Source organism: Triturus cristatus, chromosome 10 (genome assembly GCF_964204655.1).
Source record: "Triturus cristatus chromosome 10, aTriCri1.1, whole genome shotgun sequence".
Taxonomy (NCBI): domain Eukaryota; kingdom Metazoa; phylum Chordata; class Amphibia; order Caudata; family Salamandridae; genus Triturus; species Triturus cristatus.
The window spans coordinates 709,138,166-709,164,623 of record NC_140593.1 but is presented as its reverse complement, the minus strand read 5'-3'; the positions used below and the strand labels follow the sequence as shown (position 1 = coordinate 709,164,623).

Genomic DNA, 26,458 nt, shown 5'->3' with positions numbered 1-26,458 from the left:
ACGGAGCTGTCATCCGCCGGCTCAGCGGGGATCAGCGGATCGATCCCCGCTGAGCAGAGAATGGTCCGCAACGTTTTTGTTTGCCATTAAAGAAAAAAATATTAAACCATGCTTGAATGTCGGAACTGGTCACTAAAATTTTTGAATCCCACCACTGATGTTAAGGACTATAAATAGCTCCGGTGTCACTGTTACACTAACAGGAGGAGGACAGGAGGAGACATCGCAGTAGATCGCCGATGAGCAGAAGAGCGCCAATGGATCTGGATTTGGAGGAAACATGAGCAGAAGAGCAGAAGAGCGCTGACTGATGGATCTGGATGGAGACATGCGCAGAAGAGTGCTGAGTGTGACGGACAGCGGCTATCTGGAGGAGACAAGCACAGTAAGTACTGAGTGACAGTGAGATTCTGCAGTGATGGACACGTTTTTGAAAAGGAAAGAACTGGACTCTGAACAAAATTTGGAGCCAGATGAGAGCCCAAGTATGAGTGGGGATCAAAAGAAAGCAAAGATGGTTAGCTCAAGCAAATTCTCTGGCACAAGGCAATATAGCGAAAGCTATATTTCATTTGGATTTACTTTCACCGGAGATGCAAACAAACCAACTCCACTGTGCGTGGTGTGTGGTGAAAAGCTAGCTAACAGTGCTATGGTCCCAAGCAAACTTAAACGCCATCTCCAAACGAAACACCCTTCGCTTCAAAACAAGAATGCGGACTATTTTGTTCGCCTGCGTGAAAACACAGAGAAACAGGCAACTTTCATGAGAAAAACCACAAAGGTAAATGAAAGAGCTCTTAAAGCTAGCTATCAAGTTGCTGAACTTATAGCCAAGTCAAAAAAGTCGCACACTGTGGCAGAGACAATAATACTTCCCGCCTGCAAAGCTATTGTAGAGGAGATGCTCGGACCTGAAGCAGCTAAGGAAATAGCCAAAGTCCCTCTCTCAGACAACACAATTTCCAGACGTATTAATGACATGTCTGCAGACATCGAAAGTGTGGTTTTGGAAAAGATCCGTATCAGTGAGAAATTTGCATTGCAACTTGACGAGTCTACTGATATCAGTGGACATGCTCAACTCTTGGCCAATATGCGTTTTGTTGATGGTGATGCAATTAGAGAAAACTTCTTTTTTTGCAAGGCATTGCCAGAAAAAACAACAGGAGAAGAAATTTTTCGGGTCACATCAGAATACCTTGAACAAGGAGGACTTAAGTGGGAAAACTGCACAAGTGTCTGCACCGATGGAGCTGCAGCCATGGTCGGACGCACCAAAGGCTTTGTAAGCAGAGTGAAGGAAAGAAATCCAGATGTGATTGTTACGCATTGTTTTTTACACCGTGAGGCCCTCGTAGCCAAGACTTTACCAGCAGACCTAGTTCATGTGTTGGATGATTTTGTGCGCATGGTAAACTTTGTAAAGTCACGACCCCTGAAAAGTCGCATATTTGCAGCTTTGTGTGAGGAGATGGGAGCGAAGCATAAAACCTTGCTGTTTCATACGGAGGTCCGGTGGTTATCGCGTGGCAAGGTCTTGGTTCGTGTGTATGAGCTGCGGGAGGAACTTAAAGTGTTTCTGACAAATGAGAGGTCAGATTACGCAAAGCTGCTTGCAAGTGATGAGTGGTGTGCAAGGCTGGCATACCTGGCAGATATATTTCATCATCTGAATGAACTGAACACACGAATGCAAGGCCGAAATGAAAACCTGCTTACAAGTACAGATAAAATAAATGGATTCCGTTCAAAGGTGCAACTCTGGCATCAACACGTGGAAAGTGGCAATCTTGAAATGTTCACACTCACCAAGCAATGGCAAGGTGTTCACACTGCTGCACTGTGTGAGATAATAGTTAAACATTTAACCCCTTCGGTGCCACGCCCTTTCCCCCTCCTGTGCCGGCGGTTCCCACGCGGGTGGGGTTCATGACGAGATAGTCTCGTCATGGGCACAGCGCGACCGTGCTCCATGACGAGACTATCTCGTCATGGGCACAGAAGAGGTTAAAAACTCTTGAGGAGAAGTTGTCATTTTATTTCTCTTCAGTCTCCACTGAATGCCTTGACTGGGTTAGGGACCCTTATAGCTCAGCATCAGTTGGTGGAAAGGACATGACTTTACAGGAGCAGGAGGAACTAACTGAACTGAGACAAAATCGTGGTTTCAAGCTAAGATTTGCTGATCTACCTTTGGACAGTTTTTGGTTGGATACTGCCAAGGAGTTCCCCCTTCTGGCAAATAAAGCTATTTTGACATTGCTCCCATTTTCCACTACATATCTGTGTGAGATGAGCTTTTCAAGCATGATTGCTATAAAAACTAAATACAGAGAGAGACTGAGAGCTGTTGACGAAGAGCTACGTGTGTGTCTTTCTTCGATTCCAGCCAGAATATCAGCTTTGTGTTCAGCCAAACAGGCCCAGGTTGCGCACTGATCAATAAAGTATTTTATAATTTTTCATATTTCTGTTTACTTACTATTTCATAATAAAGTAATTATAAAATTCTTTCTTTGTGTTTATTTGATTCCTATTCAAGAGAATTACTTTATATATAGTCAATATAGGCACAGAGTTAAATTTTTTAACATTTTCTAATGGTGGTGTGCCTCGTGATTTTTTTCATGAAACAAGTGTGCCTTTGCCCAAAAAAGGTTGAAAAACACCGTTATAGCACTTTCTTGAAGTCATATGTTTCACTTGTGGTTTTTATAATGTTTCATTATTCTACTCTGTTTTACGGAACTTTATCAAAATCGCTTTTTATTCTTGTTTGAGTCATTTGTCATACTTTTTATCTGCTGTTTTTATAATGTCTCATTATTCTACCCTGTTTGTGACATTGTGACGGCTTTTAATAATTGAAACAATAAAATCTATCTATCTATCTATCTATAGAATGTATCATTATTAACGATAAAATAGAAACAAAACAAAAAAACTTGTGCCTTTGGCTACTACGTAAAGTGACAAATGAGAAAATCCAGTTGGAGGTCTGGAAGTGTTTAAAGCAATTTCAAACTTTTGCAGTTGTGTTTTCTTGAATGTATAACATCACATACCGTAGCAATTACAATTAATGTTCAGTTGTATGTGCAATCATTTTAAGATGCCCACCATCAACCTCTGATCTGAATGGACTAAAGGTAAATGAGCTACCTGACAGATTTTACAATACCGTAACATCTACATTTCCCGGAAGTGGTCTGGAATGCGCACGCATCCTAGGTGGGCTTGCCTGCACTGGCATAAATAGACAGAAAGACATTATTTCGTTGCTACATTACACATATTTAATTATTTCATTACATTTTATGGAAGCTTCAGGGAAGTATTGCAAACAAATGAGCACATTCATCAGTTTAACAACTTAAGCTCACAGCTATAAATATTTTCATAAAGTAATCGATATAGAGCATTAACATTCTCTCAAACATTTTGAGGCTCAGGCATTTTATAACTAATAACTGAAAGTGTGCCATTCGGTTTATTATATTTGTTTTGACCTCCATTGGTCAAACACTAGCATCAAGCTTAGATAGTCGTTTAGACACTCCTGAACATTAGATTCTGCACCCATGGGCCTCTGCGGGGAACTGCTCATCATATTTTAAGTATCATTAAGTATTTTAAGCTTTTTGCTGAATGTATTTCTGCCGATATGAGAGCTCTCTTTATGCAAAAATCCATTGCTAGGTGGGCCATCATGCATGTCAGCCACCTTGCCATTTTTTTTGTTTTATAGACTCAAACACCCAAAGTGAGAAGGATGTCTTTCTGCAAACAAATGTGCCTGACATGTTAGGGATTTTCACCCAGTATATCAGGAACAGTTTTGCATAGTTTAAGATTGGGGCCGCAATGGTTTTGCCTGGCAGTCATGTACATGAAAAATATGGTGGGCATTCCAACAAAGTGAAGCAAGATTTCCTGTGAAAGGTGGGCTGGTGACTAAAGGTTTTTGATGGTGGAGTTAGTTGAGGCTCCACCATAAGAAACCAAATGGTTCCCACCTCTACATGAGGTGGGGAAACGGTGGGATTGGCCAATCCTAATTTGTGCCAGTCTTTGATATGCCAGTAGATAAATGACACCCTTAGTCTTAAGCAGGATACATGTGGAAATAGCAAGGAACTATCTTACTACAGAATCATACTCAAGAATTTTCCTGTGAATTGACTCATTTTGTAAACTACACCTTTTCCTAATTAGTTGATGTCACAAAGTACGTCACAGTGTTAATTATAAAAAATTAAGTGTCTGTTTCACAGTCGGTGTGTGTGTATATCTTTTCTCATACATGCATGTTTGTGAAATATTGAGAATAATTCAAAATATTTGTGAGGGTGCACAAATAAGTCCAAAATGTAAATCGGTGAATTCAAAGAACAACATGGACTGCTGAACGATTGGGGTAAGCATGCAAACATCAAAAGTGTCTAGTCCAAATACATTGCAGGATGAGTGAGAACATGTTCTATCTGAATAGACTTAAGATACATATACCTATTATGGGTGGTACAGGTGCCAGGATTCTTCCCTTTGACTGTTCCATAAATCTTGGGATAGCCTAAGCCACTTTAAACACAATTGTCAAAAAGTTACTTTCATCATTGCTGCTCACAGGTAACCTTTAAACTTAATATTGGATTAAGATGAAAAGAACACTGGAGGAGGGAGGCTGAGGCTACTGAGAGGTGTCCATACTGTTCTGATTCCCAAAAACAGATGACAACCTTTGTAGACTCCAGGACTGGGAAGGAGGGGGTAGAATGTGACAAACTGATGGAGATGGCAAAATGTGAATCTACCCTTCAACATTCTCTCCACTGGCTCCTTTTGAACTCCATGATGGAATTCAAAATTATCATTACAGTACAACACACCTGCAAGGTATATGGCCTAATTTTAAGTGTGGTAGAATGAGCACAAAACTGCTGAGACACAGAGGGAAAAATGAAGAATTAAGAGTTCCTTGCTGAGTTAATGGGGACATTTCACTTGTTGGACCAGGCCCTTTTTGCAAGGTCTCCCCCAGATTTTTGCCTTCTGTTGCTGCACCAGTTTTTGTTGACATTTGGACTCTGCAATTTTTCTCTGCTACATTTTTCACTTCTTCCAACTTCTATTTCTGCCTTAAATGTGTGCATCTGTGACTCTTGCCTGTAAAAATGAAGTTGGATCTAGACATTCTAGAAGCTGCAGTATGGCTGAGCTGAAAAAGTTGTACAGGGAGGGGAGCATGAAGCCAGCTGAGAAAAAGTTAGCTCTGGGGAAAATAAACTTTTGCGGGCTCCTAGAGTGAATCTAAATGAATTTGACCTAAAGATGCAGCAGCTCCCAGAGACCAGTAGCAGCAACAGTACAGTGTCTAATCAAAACAGGAGGTTCCACATACCCAAAGACCTGGTGTCTTTCTTTGAGGTGGGAGATAATATTGATAGGTGGTTGGCAGCCTATGAGTTAGCCCTGAGATAGAATGTGTAGTGCCCAAGAGGATTCTTTGGGGCTAGTTTGAGGAGGCACATGTAGGCTATTGGGAGGGATACCATGTTGGCTTTAGAGGTGGTTGACCAGATGTCCTTCACCCTTGTAAATGCAGCCTTTATCACCAAGTTTAGCCTCACCCCAGAGAGATAATGTTTACGATTTATGGACAGTCACAAACTGTCTGACCAGTCTTGAAAGATTATATGGCTTTCTAAAGTAAGGCACTGACTGGGTAGTTGTGCGGCAGCAAGGGGAGTAGTTATGAACAATCTGATTTTGAGAGAGCACACGCTTGGTAACTGCTTTCCTGAGTTGGCCAACACCTAATTATTAGCAAGCTCGCTGACCCCAGGGAGATTGCCAAAGAAGCAGACCTCTGGCTCAGCAACAGAGTCCATAAGAAGGTACATGTGAGTGACATCAAGGAGGGTGGTGCAGGTTCCTACCAGCAGAGGGAGAGGGAGGTCAACAATGACACAGACAGTTTCCTAAATAGTTCCCATGCCCCTTCTAAGAATAGGGGAGTAGCTAGTGTGCAATGGCCCACGGCACCCCATTTTCAACCCTGTGCATTGATTGCTTCCAGGTGCAGCACAAACAAGGGGACCTAGACTGTAACGAGACAACATCCACTGGTGGGAACTGCACAGCGATGGCCAGTGTGACATTAGGTGTGGATAGTCCCTGTGAGCAAAGGATGGAGCAGACCCTAGTATTCCCTTAGCTGAGTGGATTCTAAGGGTAAACATGTGATGCCTGAGGGTGTGAGTTGTCACTTCTATTTGGTAACAGTTAATGGGATACCTGTCACTGCCCTAAGGGATATCAAGTCAGATCATGGGGATAGAAAAACTGGTTTTCCCAGAGTAGTACACCGGACATGTGTGAAGGTTGACTCAGGCCCATAGGCAGGACTTCTTCTGCCTTATGGCTCTGGTGTCCCTGAGATGGGTGCGAAAGTGACCCAGAGAAAGTTGATAGTCAATTCCCAGATGATCATTGATTGCATTCTGGGAAATGGGTGCTGGGGCTACCTAGGATGCCCTGAAAGCTCTGGTTTCTAGGGGTACTACCCTCAAAAGACAAGTCCGGGGGTCCATACGGAGGGGCAGAAGGTGGAGACAGCCCACAGCGGAAGGACCAGTGGATCAAGGGTTGCCTGCTCTGAGAACACAGCACCCTAAGATTGAAGCTGATGAGGCCACTTCAGATCTGGAGGATCTCCCTGCACTGTCACGGAGACAGAGGTCTGAAGACCTGCACCAGGCAGACCCCTGCACATCACACACAGAGTGTGTAACTCTTGCAGGTGGAGGTGGTTCACCCCTGCAAGACTTGGCTTGCCAGGCAGGTGTTCAGCCTTATGGTAGAAAACCTGGACTGAGTAGTTAGTCTCAGGCTACCACCCCTAGACTGGTGGGAAAGAGGGTTGAACTAGGGTGCTACAACCTGGGTCTTTTGCCCCCCTCCCGTAGAGAAACCTCAGAAGACTGAGAAACTTCAAGAGCAAGTAGAGAACACCTTGCCAACCACAAGACTGGAACTGCAACCTGCCCCAGGAGTCTACACCTGGCGGTGGATGGCCTGGGTCCAGGCTCTTGAAACAGACAGCTGTCAGTGGCCTCTGCTGGTTGTTGCCTTTATGAATAGAGTTTTCCTTGGGCTGGGGACAGAAGTCTGACCTAAGGGTGGTGGAATGAGCCACATCACAATGTTGGCTACGGTGGTACTGTCTGCTTACTGAGATGCATCCTTGAGCAAGTTACAGGTCAAAAGCTTTATAGATGGAGTCCACAGAGAGGAGAAGGGTTTGAAATGGGTTAGTGTAGTGATCCCAGATTATGATGCAAGGGGGATGCAGTTAGGCTTCAAAGGGCATTGAACTGACAAGTGGCTCTGCAGAAAAGGGCTATTGTCCAAATTCTATAACCTAAGCGGGTAAGCCCATCAAGATTTTGATTAGTCTACCCTAGCTGCTGTCTGGACGGTAGTCATGTTGGACTTGGCCCTTTTTGGGGGTCTCACTGAGATTTTTGCCTTTTGGGCTTAACCCATTTGTGTTGGCATTAGTACTATGTGCACTTTTCCTCCTTTAACCAGTGTTAAAGGTGCTTGTGCGTTCTCCCTAAAACATGATACAACTGGCATATACTTGATTGGTACATTTACATTACATATAGGTTCTTAGTAAATGGTACAACAGGCACCCAGGGCCTGTAGAATGCTATTAGTGTGCATGCAGCACACAGTGTGCCTCACACTACACTAGCCTTTTAAAAGATGTGTCAGGCTTTGTATAGCAGCCTGTAGTGCAGTTGTAATCTGCCATTGTGACCTGGCAAGACCTAAACCATCCTTTTAATTATATACATATATAGGTCACCCCTAAAGAAGGCCTTAAAGGCTCATAAAAAGAAGGACATGTGGATTTATGTTTTACATGTCCTATCAGGGAAAAACTCCTAAAATCGTTTTTCTCTGTAGTGAGGACAATCTCTCCCATTAACAAGCATGTGATCACATTATTACATTTAATACGTAACAATTTTTGCTTGGGAGCAGATAGAAAGCTGTTGTTCACACTCAAATGAATTGTAATTTAAAACCGTCTTTAATGGTAAAATCAGATAAAAGTCACAATTCTGAAAATGCCACTTTGAGGCAGTTGCCATTTTCTTCTCCTAACCATTTGGTGCCTGCTGCCAGTTTCCTTGGTCGTATGACTTTTAATGGCTCTGTTATTGGGCTTTGTGCATTCCTGCCAGACAGTGAGACAAAGGGGACTGGGTGTAGGCAGGATGGTGTGGGGGCAGAACTGTTTCCTGCTTTACTTACACTTTAAAGGGCTTACCTACAGCACACACAAACTCTTGACACCAGCCCTTTGTCACCACAAACTTCTTGGAGCCCTGACATGATAAGGAAAGAAATTACCAGAACCAGATGTGGAGGTAGTATAGGGAATCCCCCCACTTCAAAGGCTGGAACCAGGTATAAATGAACCACTCTTCAGTAAACTCCTGGATCTGTGGACGATATAAAAGGAGGAATGCCTTGTTCCAAATAGGACTGACCTACTGCTTGAAGCCTGCTGTGTTTCCTTGAGGACTGTCCCTGCTGCTACCAGAGTACTGCCCTGACATTCACTTAACTCTACAGCAACAACAGCCCATGGTGACCACCAACATGATGCTCCAGCAACAACCATCTGTGACACTCAACCAGATCTTCTCACTTCAATAACAATAGTCCAAGACGCCAGGCCTGCTGTTCACGCTAAAGTCTCGACCATCTGCAAAACCCTCCATTCTCCTCGCGGCCACCTCCACCTCAAAAATAATTCTTCGCATTGGTCTTTCAGAAGGTAACTTTTTTAGCAGGACTAACCTGGTCCCTGTATCTGACCCATGCTCCATTGCGGTTAGCCTGAACTTGTGACTTTCGGTTCTACTGATTGGATTTTTGGCATTCTGGTATCATTTTATTTATTTAAAATGTAGTCTGTTTCTCTAAATTGGTTTGGGAATTTTCTTCAGTTGTGTTTTCACGTTATCACTGATTGTATGCTAGAAAAATAATTTGCATGTTGCCTCTAAGTTAAGACTGACAGCTTTGTGCCAAGCTACCAGATGGTTAGGCACAGGTTAATTTAGTTACTTGTTTGGTTCACTCTGACAAGGATTGTGGTTGTTGCTTGAGTTGGGCTTCCACCCTCTTCAACTAAATAGCCCAATTTATTATAGCACTAAATGCTTCTCCATCAACATGACAGAAGAATTTTTGACAAATGTGCAGTACCGATCATACAGCTGTGCCCTAGTGGTCCAACTGGTATTTCTTTATTTTTATTTTAAGGAACTGAATATGCGTGATAGTGAGCAGTATTACTTTTTTTCTACTTTTGGACTGCTGCTCCTTGAATGGTAGATGCAAACAAGAAAAATCAATGCCAAAGTCCTTTCCTACGTAGGACGGGCCTTTCAACACCACAGTCGTGGCAATTCTGCACTAGCTGGTCTGCCAGTGAGCTAATTCTGCCAGCTGTGCCAGCTGAGCCTCTGCTGTAGAGATTCCACCACCTTCATATGGGGGAACCTCTACGATTGAAAAGAATGCAGACCTTTTTTGTACTTTCCTAATTTGTGTAGGTCTCTACATGACCTACCTACATTTTTTAAATTACTACAAAAATAACTCAGGCATGCACTATCAAACTGGCTTACATTTGGGCTTTTCTTTTATCAAATCACCTCAAAGCAGCATAATAAATCATATACAGATTTCTGAGCCTTGTATTCGAAATAATTGCTATTCTCAATAAAGTCAGTAGCAGTTCTTGGAAACAGGTCTAAGCACCAACATGTTAATTGTATATATATATTTTTTTTTTTAAACAAATCAGTACATTGAAGTCTTTTTTTGCGAGCACATGAAACTCTCTCGCAGATTGTTAAATTACATTTTCAGGACCTAATTCCATCACAGTAAGTTCTCTTCCCTCTTATTAACTGTAAAGTGAAACCATCTCCGTACAAAGGATGTTTGTCAAAGTCAAAGGATAAGTGAACAGGCTACAAATTATAGCTGATAATTAGCATATGAAATATGAAAATGTGTCTTACTATAAATTAAAAGAATGCTATACCCTATGGCAATAGAATACATATGAGTATCTACTACAAACACACCGAGGCACATCTGCTGATAAACAGTATTATCAATTTCAAAGCAATTCTAATAAGCCCGCAGGTTTGACTTCACGTGGTGTTTAACAGTGGGTAATTCATGAAAAGTGATAGAGCAGCACCTGTTCTCCAGAACAAGATTTGGGACACGATTTGTGTCATTGTTTTGCCCTTCACATTGTCCAAGGTTTTTTTTTGCATGGAGTGAAACTCCAGTAAACATTTGGCCTGCTTCACCAAGCTACTTGTACCAATAAATTCCACTTTGTTGCGAAAAGTAAAAGCATGTGAAATGCAAAATGCCTATACTGATTCAGTGATTCATGATTGGTAGAATTTTAATCTTGCAAATAGGATTTGTAATCATGGCCAGTCCATAGCATGGTGGTATTTCTGCATTTGCAACTTCATAAATAGCATATTTTCGGATTTAAGAGAAGTGATCTTCCTGCAATGGGAGCACAAATCACGAAACATAAACAATTTGTAATAATCCTGTTCCTCTTGTAGTTTATTTTTAACCCAGGCAACTTACATAGGTACATTCCTGCCTAGAGTAGCACACATGCATTTCCATAGTGCATATAGGGAAGAAAAAAGCTACAATTAATAGGGTACCTTGGAAGGGGGTTGCCCTCAAAGGAAACATACATCCCCTCTGGAGAAACAAAAAGATGAATACGCAGATGGTTATTTATCTTTCTTTCAAATTTCCACTGCAAAAATCTGTATGCCTGAATTTCAAACATGTGTGACGGCCATACTTTCCACGAGAGCTCCTAACATTCTTTGGGAATTCCAGGACAGTTAGAAATAGTATCAAGTTTTGGGACTATCCCAAAAGTAGCAAAGTTTATTTTTTTCCATACATTTTGTGACTCAGGCCTATAACTTAAGGTTCATTCAACACACACCTCGGATCGGCTTGATTTCAGAGAAATCTTTTTGTCTTGTATAGCCAGTCTTCCAATGATATTTCAGGACTATATTTATTATTCATGACTCATGAAAGAAACAGTATCTCCCCCTACACATAAAGGGTGTGCATTAGCTGCACTATCCTCTGCGCTCAGTTATTTAATGTTTTTTTCATAGAACTGGTGATTCAGGCACCACCACTTGACTCAGACCTCCCTGGCTCCCCGTCCAGAAGAGCTGACATTTCAAGCTTCTGACCCACATGTACAAAGACATCCACGACCAAGGTCCCACCTACATGAACCACTGCTTGCACATGCACCGACCCCCAAGGAACCTCCACTCTACTCTTCTTGCCCTCGCACAGGACCCTCCCATATGCTGCTGCCGCGCCGGACGACGCTCCTTCTGCCATCTCGCTGCCAAAGCCTGGAACACCCTCCACCTCCCCACCCTCGCTGACCCATTTCAGGAAGGAGCTCAAGACCTGGCTCTTCGACTGAGACCTGCAGCATGTGCCTGGATACCTTCTCAGATGATAAGACGTGCTATGCAAGTACTACTTGATTGATTGATTGACCATTGTAAAGAAAGATGTTAAATTCAAAATGTCTCATTATTTTGAGTCTAGCAAATGCTAATCACTGTGTTTGATGTTAACCACTACTTGCAGCTTGCAAGTCATATAGTTTTCATTGAATATCAGCAGCCATACAGTTTGCAATCAAATATTGTGGGAAAAACGTTCCCTCTTTAAAAAAAGAAGTTGTGGCTACAAAAAAAGAAAAAACATCCCAAACAGTTGTCCTTTATAAGGCAAACTTAAGTGTGCTTGGAACAGAGGCAAGGGAGCAGCCTCCTGCCAAAATGAGAGAGGAACATTTAAAGTGAGCTCTGGAAGGGACGGGGGGCTAGTAAGTAGTTGTTAGGAATCAGGGAAGGGCAGCATTAAAGGGTAGTAGGAGGTTGCTCAGGTCCACTGATTGGTATCTTCAAGGGGTAGTTAGTGGTGTTTGGAGTTCAGGGAAGGGTAGCGTTAAGGAGCAGTGAGGATCTGATATGATTCGGGGAAGGGTAACACTAATGGGAAAATCAGGGTTTTAAGGTTTCAGGGGTTGGAATGATTAAGGGATACAAAAAGGTTATTATGATACAGTTCGATCAATTAAAGAATGCATCTAATAAAAAAGGCTTTTATAATGCAACATATCTAGAATTGTCGACGATAATAATGAAGGAAACAACATTAATACCTCAACAATTTCAACTCTGTAGTCACCATTTTAAATGTTGACTTTATTCATTACAACCGATCATACAGGAGGAGGGGGCAATACTTGTGATAATGAGAAGAGTGATATTCTATCCCTGAACACCTCCATCCTCTGCTAACCACTCCACAAAATGCTTCCAAGAACTGCATCATGCTTGAACATAACTAGACATCTGTCAGCTGTCCTCAGCAAAATATAAAGTAATGAAACCAAAGTGCTTAGGTATGTGGATCTGATCTTATGTATGGTGCTGTGACACTCATAGGTCCATGTCTATGCAATATAAAACGGCAAATAAAGAAATAAGTAGCACAATGCCATTAGGCTATTCCATCCCAAATGTGGCGGTTGTCAAAATTGCCGTAATACAAGTCAATTTAACCTATGGCACTTGTAATATGGTAGATGTGATAACTGGCAGGTTTTGACTGTGTATCGCACCATTCAGCTCTAAATGAGGTCCATTTTGCATTCGAATGAAAAAATAATTGTTGAACGCCTTTCTTATGACCTGGAGCTATCTGGTAGGTGTATTAAAAAAGGTATCAGCTGCTGGTGACGTATTTGCTCTTTCATATGTAAAAATAAGTTCAACAAGCAGATAAAGCTAGGTTAATTTTGAACACAGAATGTGACAGACCCATAAGGGTATCTACTTTCGGATATTGTATTCACAACACTGAAAAAGTGATTCACATGATTTGCTTATGTCCCGTTCTGGAAGGTATGCAAAAACGTAAAAAATGTTTTAAGCAATATGGAGTGAGATGTGTGCATCAATATCTAAGTTTATGTCTGTAAGGTGCTTTTAGCCCAAAAGCTGTATATATAATCACATTTTTAAATCTCTAGTAAGGAGTTTCTTTAAAGGCTAGTTTGAGTAGCAGTAATTTATCCGATTTTTAGGGTTCTGTATCAGTCAAGTGCTCTATACTATTATAAAGCTATCTCAATGTGCTAACTAAAGAAGTGTTTTTTTACAATGTACTTAGCCGGTTTTTGTAGTGATCATGTTGTTCACTTGATTTTTAAACAGGTTTTAGAGTATGATTTAGAAATTATTGCAGTTTAGATTATTGTTTTATGTATATTTTTCTTTGTATCTTGCAATATAGATTTTACTGGCTATTATAAAGTGTAAATCTCTTACCTGATCATACTTTTTGGGACAAGAATGGCGAGTATGCAGCTCACAGTACATCAGCAAGGAACACAATAACATTCAATGATCAGATTAATTACAGGTGATCATCATTACTCCAATTCTTCCTTGCTTGTCTCATTCCATGCCAATGGAGTGAGTTTGCCTATTCACTCCCTTGTATCATCCCATTAAAACTGTCTTCTCTTTCTATAAAAAGAGCTACAAAGATGTACAAATACCCTCCCCTTCCTCCACACTTCCTGTTTTCTTTTTTGTGTACCTGTCTCTGACAGGGTTGTTCAGAATATTGCTGTGGAGCCCTCATGAAACATATGGTTCTGTCTTCCTATTTAAATTGCAAGGGCCTGTTGCACTACAATATGTGCGGTTGCAGTGTCATAGCAAGTTTACATTTTCTTTTGGGGACTGCTGTTGGCATTCTCCGCTGCCTGCTCTGTGTGTTTTTTTTGTTAATGGCTGTGGTTGCTGAGGTACCTCTGTTTCTTACTTTTATGCCCGACAGATGCTAGTTGGTGGTATCCCAGGGCCACGTTTAGACAGACATTCAAATCAGTGGCTCTCGATGTCAACACAGACACTGAGGGAGATCCCAGGGGACACTTGTTTCTTTTGTTGTTCTGCTGGGGCTGTGTTTGACGAGAGCAGTGTCTCGGCTAAGACTTTCTTGCAATTCCATGGGGCAGTCATGGAGCTCCCAGGGGACTTGAGCTCTTGTTGTTTCCTGGGAGCTGCGTTTTATGGCGAATGGCTTCCTGTGGAATAAGTTGCATATTATTTCGGATGCATAGGCACCATTCTCCTTCTATGTCTGAGGTGCACCTTTAGGAGATGGTTTAACAATTGTTAGAGGTCTACAACAAACATAGGGGAAGGAGTTCTGCTCCTATTTGTCCTGGTTCTTCACCTGACTCTTTGTGTTCAGTTTCCTCTCCTTTGTCTGTTTCTTCTTGGGCCCCACCGGATTATGCTGCAGAGGAGGTAGTTTTGCCCTCAGACACTTCTTCCAGGGCAACATTCATTATGAGGGAAGCCTTCGAGCCTGTTATTTCTTATCTTTCATCTAACCTTCAGCTTCCAGAGGACCACGATCAGCCCAGTACTAGTGGTAACTTGTTCAGACAACTCCTAGGCCTTCAGTCCCTAAGATACCAGTGATTCTTGCCATTCTGAACCTCAAAGTGTGAACAGATAGATCCAGAGGGAGATCGGTGCCTAGATTCAAGAAGATACTGTATCCTTTGGCACTGTAGAAGACAGAGTTGTGTCAGGTTCTCACAGTTACACCTCTTCTTTTGAATCTCATTGGGAAGCATTCCCTGTTTATGAAAGATGTGACCTAAACTGACCCAGTGGACTCACAGGTGAAAGAGGCCCTAAGAAAAACTCAGTGCTAATCCCAGCCTTTCTTTAAGGTCAGAAATCTACACAGTATATACTTACCAGTCATTAGTTAAGGACTTTCAGCCTCTGGATTTGGCAATCCAGGAAGGCAAGGATTTGGATTTTTCACAGTTATTGGGTCGTATGGGAGTCCAGGTAAAATTTCTTTCAGGTATCACTTTTGATAATCTAAAGGCATCTGCGATGGCTTTGGCAAGCTCTGTAGCTGCTAGAAGACATTTGCATTTATGAAACTGGAGAGCAGAGGCGGCTCAGAAGAACAATTTGTTGAGGATGCTTTTCTCTGGTAGCAGACTGTTTGGTGATGAATTGGAGGAGGTTCTCAAGAGATCATTTAAAAACCAAAACATGTACAACCTTTCTATCATAAAGAGAAGGCTTTGGAGTCTGGAAGTATGAGATATTTTCAGTACAGGAAACAGTGAACAGATTTCCACAGAGTTAGTCTCATTTTCAATGCAAACCTCTCCGTGTTTTGGATCATCCCATCAGCTGAGTAATAAGTGGGGTTTTAAGCATCCCTCATGACTAAGACAGGCTCTCCCTCTGTCCTGGGGATGTCATCTCTTTCTGTTTCTGGAGGTATGTAGGGCCTGCATTTGTGACAATTGGGTGCTTGAAGTGGTTTCAAAGGGCTATGCTCTGGAGGTCTCTCTAGAGATCCAGGAACCTCATTTTTTACAAACCCAGTAGCCCAGGGAGATGATCATGAGAAGGGCCTTGGAGGGGACTATTGAATCATTTCTAGAAAAATAAGTAATTGCCCAGGTCCCCTCTCAGGAGAGAGGCTTTGGTTCTTATTCTTGAGTCTTCCTTGTCAGGTAAATCACAGGAGATTTTCCTATGATTTTAGACCTCTGTTTCCTTAGGTACATTCAGACCATTCACTTCAAATTTAATATTTTGCCGCAAGTGATTCCACCACTGTCTTCTGGGAATTGTTTGCAAAAATCGATCTCCAAGATGCATATCTTCATATGCCAGTGGCTCCAGTCTCGCAGTGGTTCCTCAGATTTTCCATTGGCATGCATCACTGGCTCATCTGAGTGTTTCCTTTTGGCCTCAAGTACACTCCTCTGATTTTTACAAAGATACTTGTTCCAATGATTGGTCTCTTGCACTCTTAGGGTGTTCTTGCTCTCCCTTATTTGGCTGACGTGTTAATCCAAGCTTCCTCTCAGCAGAAGGCCCTGACGGACATGGCTAGGACTATGGAGTCTCTGGAACTTATCTAGCTCCTTTCTCATTCACCTGAAGTCACTTCTTGTCCCATCTCAGAAGATGAACTATATTGAAGCTGTCTTCAAAACTCGCTTGGGGATGGCATTTCTTCCAGGGACCAGACTCTCCTGATTGAAAAATCTCATTTGAACCCTGCTCTACAAACTGGAAGCATCAGTGAGGGACTGGTTACAGCTTCAGTCATATGGTGAACAGGTTACTTGTCCTTTCTTTGTTTCAGGATCATGCTTGGTGGCACATGATATCTAGTTCTATCTCATTTTTGTCAAGGCAGCAACCTTGGTCATCATTCCATGGTGTCAGTTTCACTGGGCTGTGTGGTACACCATTTCCACGATTACAACAAAATGATTCAGGTGTCCACCTCAGTGTGACAGCATCTCCACTGGTGGTTGACTCTGCCAACTCCAGCCAGAGTTACTCCCCTTTTCCTTCCTGCTCCCTTGGTCCTCAAAACTGATGCAGACACTCTGGGTTGGGTGTCAGTCCTGGAGGGCCAGGCAGCTCAGGGTATTTCAACTTTGAAAGAAAGCAGACATTGCTCCAACTGGAAAGAGTTAAGGGCGGTTTGGAATGCTTTTCTTAATTTTGTTCCCCTCTAGATGAACCAGGCTTTCTTGGATTGCGTCGACAACCCTGTAGTACTGCCACACGTAAACCATCAGTTCAGCATGGGTTACTCTACCCTCAACAGGTTGGCTCTCTTAATCTGTTCGTGGGTGGAGACCAATCTTCTCAATCTCAGAGTGGTTCACATTCAGGGGCTGCTCAACTATGAGGCAAACCTCTTAAGTGAAGTGTTTCTTTCATCTCAGGAATTCATCATAGATCCCCAGTTGTTTCGCCAGATCTGCAGCAGATGAACGGTTGCATTGGTGGACCGATTTGCCTCTCCCATGACTGCCAAAGCTCCACTTTCCTTCACGAGGCTTCAGACCTTCTATACACTTTCTCTCCTATAGCCCCAATTCCTGGGTTTCTGCTGAAACTTCTGAGGAAAAAAACCAGAAGAGGTAATTCTTGTTCTTACTGTTTGGGTCAGGGAACTCTGGTTTTCTCTTGTTCAGTTTCTAGCTCTTGAGGGAGAGTGACTATTTTTTTTTACTCTTTCTTCCCTGATCCAGCAAGTACTTCCTGCACAGACCCTGGCCAAGGTAAAACTGTCGGTTTGGAGGTTGAGAGGGAGGATCACATGAAAAATGGACTATCTCTGTTAATATCTCATTCTCTTCAGTCATCTAGGAGGTCTCCAATGGTGTTCATATGCCTTATTGATGGAAGAACGTTTGATTGTTGGTGCAGGGAGAGGTCTTTGTCTCCTGTTTCTGCACCAACTGCTGATATTCTTCAGTTTATCCAGGGGGGATTTAAGAGTGTTCTTTACACTTATACCCTTATAGTTCACTGGCTTTCCATTAAGACTTTTAGGTATCCATGGGAAAATTTGTCGTCCACAGAACTTTTGGCTTCCAGATTGTTTAAGGGGTTTCAGATTTAGAGATCTGAGGGTCCTTTCCTTCATGGGATCTATCTTTAGGTCTTGCTCACCTTCACAGAGAGACTTATGAGAGTTCAGAGGATGTATCCCTAACATTTCTCACATTTAAAGTATTTGCTTTGATGGGCATCACCTCTGAGAGGGGGTTTAGAGAACAAAGCCATCTGGTATACCATTCTCCGTACTTAAGAATTTTAGACAATAGGGTGGTGTTATCTCTCAACCCTAAGTTACACCCCAAGATCAATTCTGTTTTTCCTCTGGACCACTAGATCTTTCTGCCTGTATTTCTGCAAGAGGCTTGTGCTCCTGATTTGTTTATCTCCTTGGTACAGTGACAGCCCTTAGGATTTACATTGACCGTTCAGCTGAGTTCCGACAGTCGGACAGTCTTTGGCCTGTGAAAAGGGGGGAGAAACAGTCTTCTTAGACAGTGGCAAGGTGAGTCTGTTATTTCCTCAGCATATATGGCAGTGAGTAAGGACATGCTGGGTGATTTCAAGTCTCACTCTTCCAGGGAGATGGCAGCTTCATAGGCGGAGTAGTCTGGTGTCTCGATTAAGGATATATGTAAAGCTGCAACTTGGTCTTCCTCTTCCACCTTTATCACTCATTATAGGCTAACTGCTGCCTGGGGGTCTGAACTACCTTTTGGCTCTCATGTTCTGAAGAATCATTTGAATGATTGATGCCCTTTTTTCTGCATGTTAATGGATGGTAGTTACACTCTGTATTGTTTTTGTATTCTATAAATTGTTTGGGTTGCATGACAATGAATTCTTTCCTTCTATTTTCCTGCTTTTTGTGTATTTTTTTCCAAGGCTGCTTTAAAAGTTAATTGGCTTTGACATTTCTCCATTTGTAAGGAATAGGATAAGGTCAGGAAGAAGAGGAGGTAATGCTTGGATTACTTACCAGTAATCTTCATTACTCCGATTATTCCTTACTTGTCCCATTCCTTGGATCCTTCCCAACCTCCCTTCCTTTACTCAGCCCCTACTTTGGGGTTGTTAAGAAAACTGAAACTATGGAGGAAAGGGAGGGTTCTTAATAAATCTTTGTAGATCTTATAATAGAAAGATAAGAGAGCTTTACGGGACTGATATATGGGAGCAAATGGGCACAGTCACTCCATTGGTAAGGAATGGGACGAAGACAGGAAAAAGAGGAGATAATATGAATATGTCTTTATAAGTGTTGGCTATCATCAAACTATGTGTAGGTCGACCACCAATTAGAACTTGAGATGTGCATGACCACTGTGGTAGAGGTAAATCTGTGTCTTTCTATTTTGATGTGCATTTTTATGTCAATTACCCCCCTCATTTTTTTATTTAAAATTGCACGTGCATCTACTTAGCTTCTGCAAACTTCAGCTCCTATGTGTACATTGCAATTAATATTTGGTGATCGCGAACAATTACGTGATATATAAGGCATGCAGTACAGTGCTCAATTGTGGCTTATTTCTCCAAAATGTCCAGATGAAAATTAATGAAACTCCGAAAACGGGAAGAAATGACTGGAAGACCATTGTGCCATTAAAATCATTACCATTTTGTGCACTTTTTGTTCATCGGTATCAGAGTTATTTGCGGAGAAAATCGCCTGTTGAAAAAATAATGTTAATTGTCGAAGGTTCTGGGATGCCCCTTACAACATTTGAACATGCTCTAAAGTGGACATGCTGAAGCATTGAGGTTGGAAATAACACTATTTGCCTCAAGTGTGGGGGACCAAAGCTTGTTAGGGAACCATGTTGGATTTTCTTGTGTATTGAGGTGGCAACTTTAACTAAAGAGGCGTGGTTGCACTTCTGCAATAAAATGCACTCTGTTATAATGAAACAATTTTCCCAATTGGCGGAAGTTACCTGATTTAATTCGGAATGTGTGCCAGCAGGTCATAGGGTTACTTAGCTATAATTAGTTAACATACAGAGAGGTAAACTCTGGACCCGGATAAAAAAATTGCGCAAGCAGCACAGCAAGTGAAGTTGCTGTGCTACGTTGTGTGACAGGGAGAGAGCAGAGCTGTGCCATATTTCCAAAGAAGTGGAGCAGTTATAGTCTCTCGCTGCACTAGCAATTTTATAGACTGATAGAAACAATGCAGGTACCCTTGTGCTAGAGTGCAAGGATGTCTGCATTGTGGTACGGATAGTTTTTTGTGCAGGAAATGCAGCTTCCTGCAGAAAAAATATCCTTTGAGGCCTTTTTCTCTTTGTATGTGTTCTGCAGAATGCCTCACACTTGCAAATAGTCAATTACAAAGAGAAATAAAGATATTTCTCCTGATTGCACCAGAACATTGATACAAACTTAGGAGATAGAATGCTCTCCCCTCTAAGAAGATTGAAAGTAAAAGAGCACCTATACTGTTTAAGTCAAGACATAATTATGTTGAGAGAATTAGCACTAGCCACTAAGGAAGTGAAATGTATGTATACTATGGGGGTTTGATTCTAGATATTGTAACAAATTATTTCATAATAATATTTTCGTTAGTAAAAATTTGAATAAAGTTACATAACTAAACAATTGAAAAAATAACCTAAATGTTTATATAACAAAAAAACAAAGGTTTGCTCTAAAACATCTAAAGATAAACGTTAAGTCTTATGATTGGGCAATATTTTAGTAATCGCTAAGTTCTCATAAAATATACTACTAGCCTTGTGAGAAGGAAGTAGCTTAATATCTTAAGGAAAGTGTTTATCTAGCCAAGTGCCGGGAGTTCAAATCCCGGCAATGCCAGGTGTCGTAATTTGTATATTTAAAAAGCAATTCTTTTCACCTTTTTCTGTTTGAAGATTAGGCACAAGAATGAGTAATTAACTTGTAGGAATTTCAAAATTATAGAACATAGACATCCTGCATACTCGCAGAAACGTGAGAAGGTCGTAGCTCAATAGCTTAAGGAAAGTACATATTTATCCATGCGCCGGGAGTTCAAATCCCAGACATGCAAGGGTTTAAAATTATTATAATTTTTTTTTTTTGCGCTCTAAGAGGTGCAGATAAATAAACAATCTAGAGGGTATTTAAGGACAGGAAAGCAAAGTGCTCAGTACGCGCTAGGATTCAGAAGGAGAAGGACGGGAAGGCTTCCAGCCTGAATGGAGGTAAGATTGCAGGGTGGGGATATAATGTATCCACTATGGGGAGACTGATACTATTTAAGGATAGAGGATCCTAATGATATATTCTCTAACTTGATTAACTGTAACTTTCTTGGGGAATGAACTGCTGGTTTTAAGGAATGTATAAGTGTAAGGACATAATCTCTGCCTCTAATATAGAGTGTATCAAGGAGATGGTAGAGTGGCTAGTGAATTAACTGCCAAAAGAGTACTAATAGAAATGTAAGGTTGAGGCTTAAGAAAGGAAATGTATAAGTGTTCTATTTACTCTTCTCAGACCTTATCAAGTGGAACTTAATAAATTAAGAAATACTGACAATAATGAACTTAGAACTTGGAGATTAAAATTGTTATAAGGTGAGAAATATGGAATTAAATAATAAAATAAATAAATATCTAAAGAAAACTAGTTGGAAGTCCTTACTAGAGTTTAAATAATGGAAATATTTTTTCACCAATTTAGAATTCTTTTTGTGGAAGTACAAGTGCTAACTTTAGAAGATGAAAAAAGACTAGAAAAATCAAGAGACTATAAAAGATAAATAGATGTATAGGTACGATAAAAGAAAAAAGGTGTTGGGCTAACTGCTTGTGAAGAAGGAAGAAATGTATTCAATTGATTTCTGAGGCTAGGCAGGATTGGGCCTGGTTAGTACTGGGATGGGAGACTGCCTGGGAATACCAGGTGTTGTATGGTTTCTGAAGCCCCTAAAGGAGAAGGTATAGAAAACATGGAGGCAAATATAATTTGTATTTGTATAGATATGTATGTATTTCACATTAGTGTGTTGTTAAATAGATTTACTATGCTGAATTTCAAGTTGTATTTTGTTTAGATTCTAATTGTAATGTTCTATGTTTGTAAACAGCCCTGAAGAAGCGCAGTGGAGCGCAAAACATGTGTTGGCTTTGTACAGACTGCGGCTATGTTTTGACTGCTTAAGAAAAATAAACAACAACAAAAAGAAATGAACTAAGAAGATTTGATTTTTATTGATGTCTTATCTCAGTGATGGTTTTTGATAACTAATATAAAAAATACTGGTGGGGACCAGTATCTGAGATACGTGAAGCGCCGGGCAATTTTAATGTTATCCACAGTGTGTTTTGTATGTAAACTTAGGGCCATGTTTATGGCCAAGTCGTGCATTGCAGCGCAGCAAATGTCACCTTCCTGCTCTTTACTGTGTGACAGGAAATGGGCAGGAATGTGCCATATTTAAAAGAATGCAACGCATTCATGTCCTTCTCCCTGTGCTGGCACTGCTTTGGCTTTCTAGAAGCACTGCAGGCACCCACGCAACATGAGGAAATCTTCCTGCACAAAAACAATCCTGATAGGCAAATTCCTCTTTCTGTGAAAAGTTTCTAATTGCAGAATGCAGCACACGTAGAAAGAGGAAGTAACAAAGAGAAGATATTTCTTCTTGTTACGCCCCACCTGGGGAGAGGTATGTTTTTGGTGCATTCCCAGGTTCACCAGCTCTGGTAAATCTGGGATTGCATCAAAAACCATGGGAGTTGCGTGGGAACACCCATGCAGCGCCAATGAATGCCTCCTTGGCTTAGAGTAAGGCAACACAGCAATCTGTGCTGTGTTGATTTACTCAAGATTTATGAAGTCACTCAGGGCCACGCAAACTGCTGTGCATGGCTTCATACACCTCTTTTTTGTGAAGCGTCTATATTGCACCATGTTGCGTAGAGCAAGAGCTATGCCATGGGGCTCGTAAATATGCCTCTTAGTTCTACAACCCTTTGTAAATATGGATTTCCGTCAATATCCCTGGGTCAATGCATGGGCACTCTCATGCACCAGCCATAAAACACCTCCCTGATGCAAAGTAATGCAAGGCAGAAGAATGAACTGTATTGAGCGACTTTTTTTTTTTAACAAAGTAACGCAAATTGACATTGGTGTTGCCTTATAAATACCAAAAATGTGACGCAAACCCGGCGCAAACCTTTGTACGTTTGGGCCTCTGAGTCTATCAAACATTAATGCTTTAGAAAAGAGTACCTTTCTCCTGTAAAAACCGCATACCCTAAATTAAAGTGCTGCGAAATTACAATAGTGCTGCACCAGACTTCACATAAAATAGGCCCTATAATGGTTGGGATTTGTAATTGTTCTCGTGGAAATTTTAAACAGTATATCTCACCTTTGAAATCACAAAAGCAGCACTGAGTTAGTCTCATGGGACAATGAACCAGCAAGTTAAATTGAAGCCTCATCCCCAACCCTTATTTCCTAATCTTTGCAGATAGTGCAGTACATTGGCTTTATAAATAATTTCATGCAGTGTGGAATTCATCAGTATTTAATAGAAATGATGAATACTCATTGAAACGGCTGTTTAATTTTGCTGCCTTTCTGCATCGCTATCATTTATATTTCCATCTTCAATATTTTGAGGCTTTGGATTGAAATATGAATACAAGCTATCCCTGGTGAAAGTATCCATCTTTCTCCGCTGTTGCCCTGCACATCCGCATGGTCATTCTTAATTCAATATCCCTTTTATTTATGTGGTGGCATCGGTTCAGCGCAGCGTCGAGAGCATTGCCTGCATCAGTCAAGTATTAAAAACAAATAAAAATGTTATGAGCAACTGTTTAGAGCCTGCACTTTGATTTATTTGTCGAATTGCAAATTCCTATAATCATGAGAGGATTCAATTATTGTATTGTGAACATAATAAAAATGTTACTTCCGTCCAAGGCATACTATTTTATCTTAGCAGAAACCAGACACTCCCAGATGACAATTGGCTGCAGACAGTTACCATTTTGCATGTGATAGTGTATTGGAAATCATAACACCACAGAATAAAAAGTGGCTTAACAAACAGGAGTGGGCTACTAAATAAAATACTGCAATGCTTGCCAACCTTTGCAATGGCTTCAGTACAGTGTGTGATACATGCAAGTAAGTAGCACAATATGCCTATAATGAGAATTGTCTACATGCTTCAGGCATATATTGGAGGGTCGAAAACATATATATTTCTACTTTGTGTCAATGGTCACTCAGGGGCATATGTTCAAGGAAATGGCGGAGTGATGCGTTAGTCATCATGGCTTAACGTCTGACTCCGACACTTCAGAAACGCAGGGAAGCATCATATTTACAAAGATATGGTGCAGCCTTGCATTTCCCCCTGCGCTGGAGCTACACTTAGCAGTGTAGCACCAATGCAGGCACCCTTGCAAGAGTGTCTGCGTGCAGGGGAAGATTGTTTATATGCAGGAAGGTTCCCCTTCCTGCAAATAAACAATCTTCAAATGCCATTTTGTCACTTCTATGTGTGCTGCTTAATGCAAGACTCAGGATTCTTCTTACAACAGGGCCGTCTTCATTGGATGGATTCTTCCTAGGTCCAGGAATGTTCTGAACAAGTGATCGTTGAGTTACCAGATTTGCTCTCTGCACAAGCCATGAATTGGAGAAAATCTACCATCCAATCCTTACTCTTTCCATAGAGTCCCCCATCTCCTTTTGCAGCACTCCCTCTTTGCCTTATTATACAATTAACCAAGATCCCCTGTTTTAACACTCAACTCAGTTGCCAAAAGGGAGACCTGATTTCAGATTGTTGCCCTCTCCCTTATCTGAAAGCCTCAAAACTGGTTGTCCCTTCTACTGTGGTTGGAGCCTGACTGTCTATGAGCGCACTGAATATGAGAATCCCTTGTAAGAAAATGCCTCTTTGTATGGTAACCCCTGTTTCTTTTAACTGATTATTTTTTGACTCTGCACACTTGGGCACTGCTAAAAAGGCCCCAATGCATGTACTTGGACAACTCAAACAGGTCAAATTTGCCTATACACCTGATTGGCATATTTACCTTCCCTTTAAGTCCCTAGTATATGGTTCAAAAGTGCACACAGGACCTTTACGACAAATGTAACTAGGGAACTGCATGCAGCACATATGGTGCCACCACTAAAGTGACAATACAATGCATATCTCCAGGCCTTCCCTGCCCAATGAGTGTGCAGTTTTAAAGCTATCAAGGCAACCTTGCAAAATAAACCATTTGCCAGGTCTAAAATGTTATAAGTCACAGTATTTAAATCATAGACAACTATTTTATATGTTTCACATGTCCTGGCAGTGAAATAAAACCATAAGTCTTTTTTTTACTGGGGCAATGCTGGATAGACTGGAGAACATTATGTGACCATATAATGCCAAATTTCATTTTGGGAGTAGCTATAAAAAATTATTCAAGGGATCATTTTAATAGTAACTTAAAATCCAACTTATGATTAAATCAGATTTCATACTACTATTTTGAAAATAACACTTTTAGAAAGTTGTAATTTTTCCACTTGAATGTGCCTTTCTGCCATCGTTCACTGCCACCCAAGAGGTGAATGGTTCCTTGGTTAAGTGTGAAGTGGCTGCCAGAGCTTAGACAAAAGGAGAGAGATTGACCTTCTACTGAACTGATGGCCATCTGGACTGTGACCCAGGAACTTAATTAAATTCAAAGGATGCCCATCCCATCACAAGCAGATGTAACTCACATCTGGGCCACTCCTTCTATTGTACTACTAGACAGCCAGGTACCACTGACAGTGGAAGAGGAGCCGCCCCCCAAAAACGGTTTTAGGTAATCACAGGGAAGGGTATGCCTATTTCCCTAGCCACACCTCTAGGGTGGGCAGAGGAGCTCTGGACAAGGGAGAAAATAGTCTGAAAACTTGGTTTTTGGTAAAAAATGGCTCTCTGGGATAATTTATGGTAAAACACGGAGGATTTACTGCAAAAGTGTGAGTGGTCACCCCGGGAAACCTTCACAGCATTGTTTACAGAGTGGCACAGATTTGCCCCCACCCACAGGCTGGCCCTGGGAATAAATGTTCCTCTCAGTACCATATTCAGAACACCTCTGGACCTGTGGATGACAGGAGAAGGATGGCACCTGCTGTTTTGACCTGTCACGAGAAACCTAACATCCAGACCTGCTTCTCCCTTGTACCCAGGAAAAAGAGGTGGAATCCAAGGACCAGTTAGCTGTACTCCTGTTAAGCTTCAGGGATGCAATAGCTGCAAGAAGCCCACTTACCTGAAGTATTCCAGTGGCCAGTTCCAAATCGCCCTCTCCTGGACTGTGCTTTTGGCTTCTGCTGGAGTGAGTCCTGAAACCCAAGTGCTATTTCTGAGGTCTTGGAAACCTTGGCTGATGTTAGAGTGTAGTCGTCCTCTCTAAACTGTACTAGCTGGCATGTCAAATCACTTGTTGGATTCAACTCACCAGACTCACCAGACTGCCCCACTAGAAATAGATGTGGTACAGCGGCCAGAGCAGCTGACTCTGGAGCAGGGCCACGGTTTAATCCTGACACCAGGGGCAGCTCAGCTCAGCATCATCTGACTCTGGGCAATAACTCACTTAATCTCCCTGACGGCCCCCAGCGCTCTGAAACCCTTAAGGGGGTAATATGTTCATGCTTTACAAATAGGAATTATTATTATTATTATTACGGAGATATACCCTCCAGAAATGTTTCTAAATCTGAATGCAGAGGGCTTCACCAAGCATTATGCCATGTCAAAGCCGATCAACTGCAAGACTTTTCTGATGCCGGACTTTGCCCACTCTGAGCTTTCCTGCCTTTGCAAATGA

General features: G+C 41.5%; 1 protein-coding gene across 1 annotated transcript; it reads left to right on the top strand.

Annotated features, from left to right (window-relative positions):
* The first annotated feature begins 418 nt into the window (after window positions 1–418).
* Window positions 419–26,458, top strand: LOC146789919 (zinc finger BED domain-containing protein 5-like). Its single transcript, XM_085631224.1, has 3 exons — window positions 419–1,724; window positions 14,461–14,643; window positions 26,295–26,458. Exons 1-3 carry the CDS (start codon window positions 419–421, stop codon window positions 26,456–26,458), a joined length of 1,653 nt encoding a protein of 550 aa, XP_085487350.1.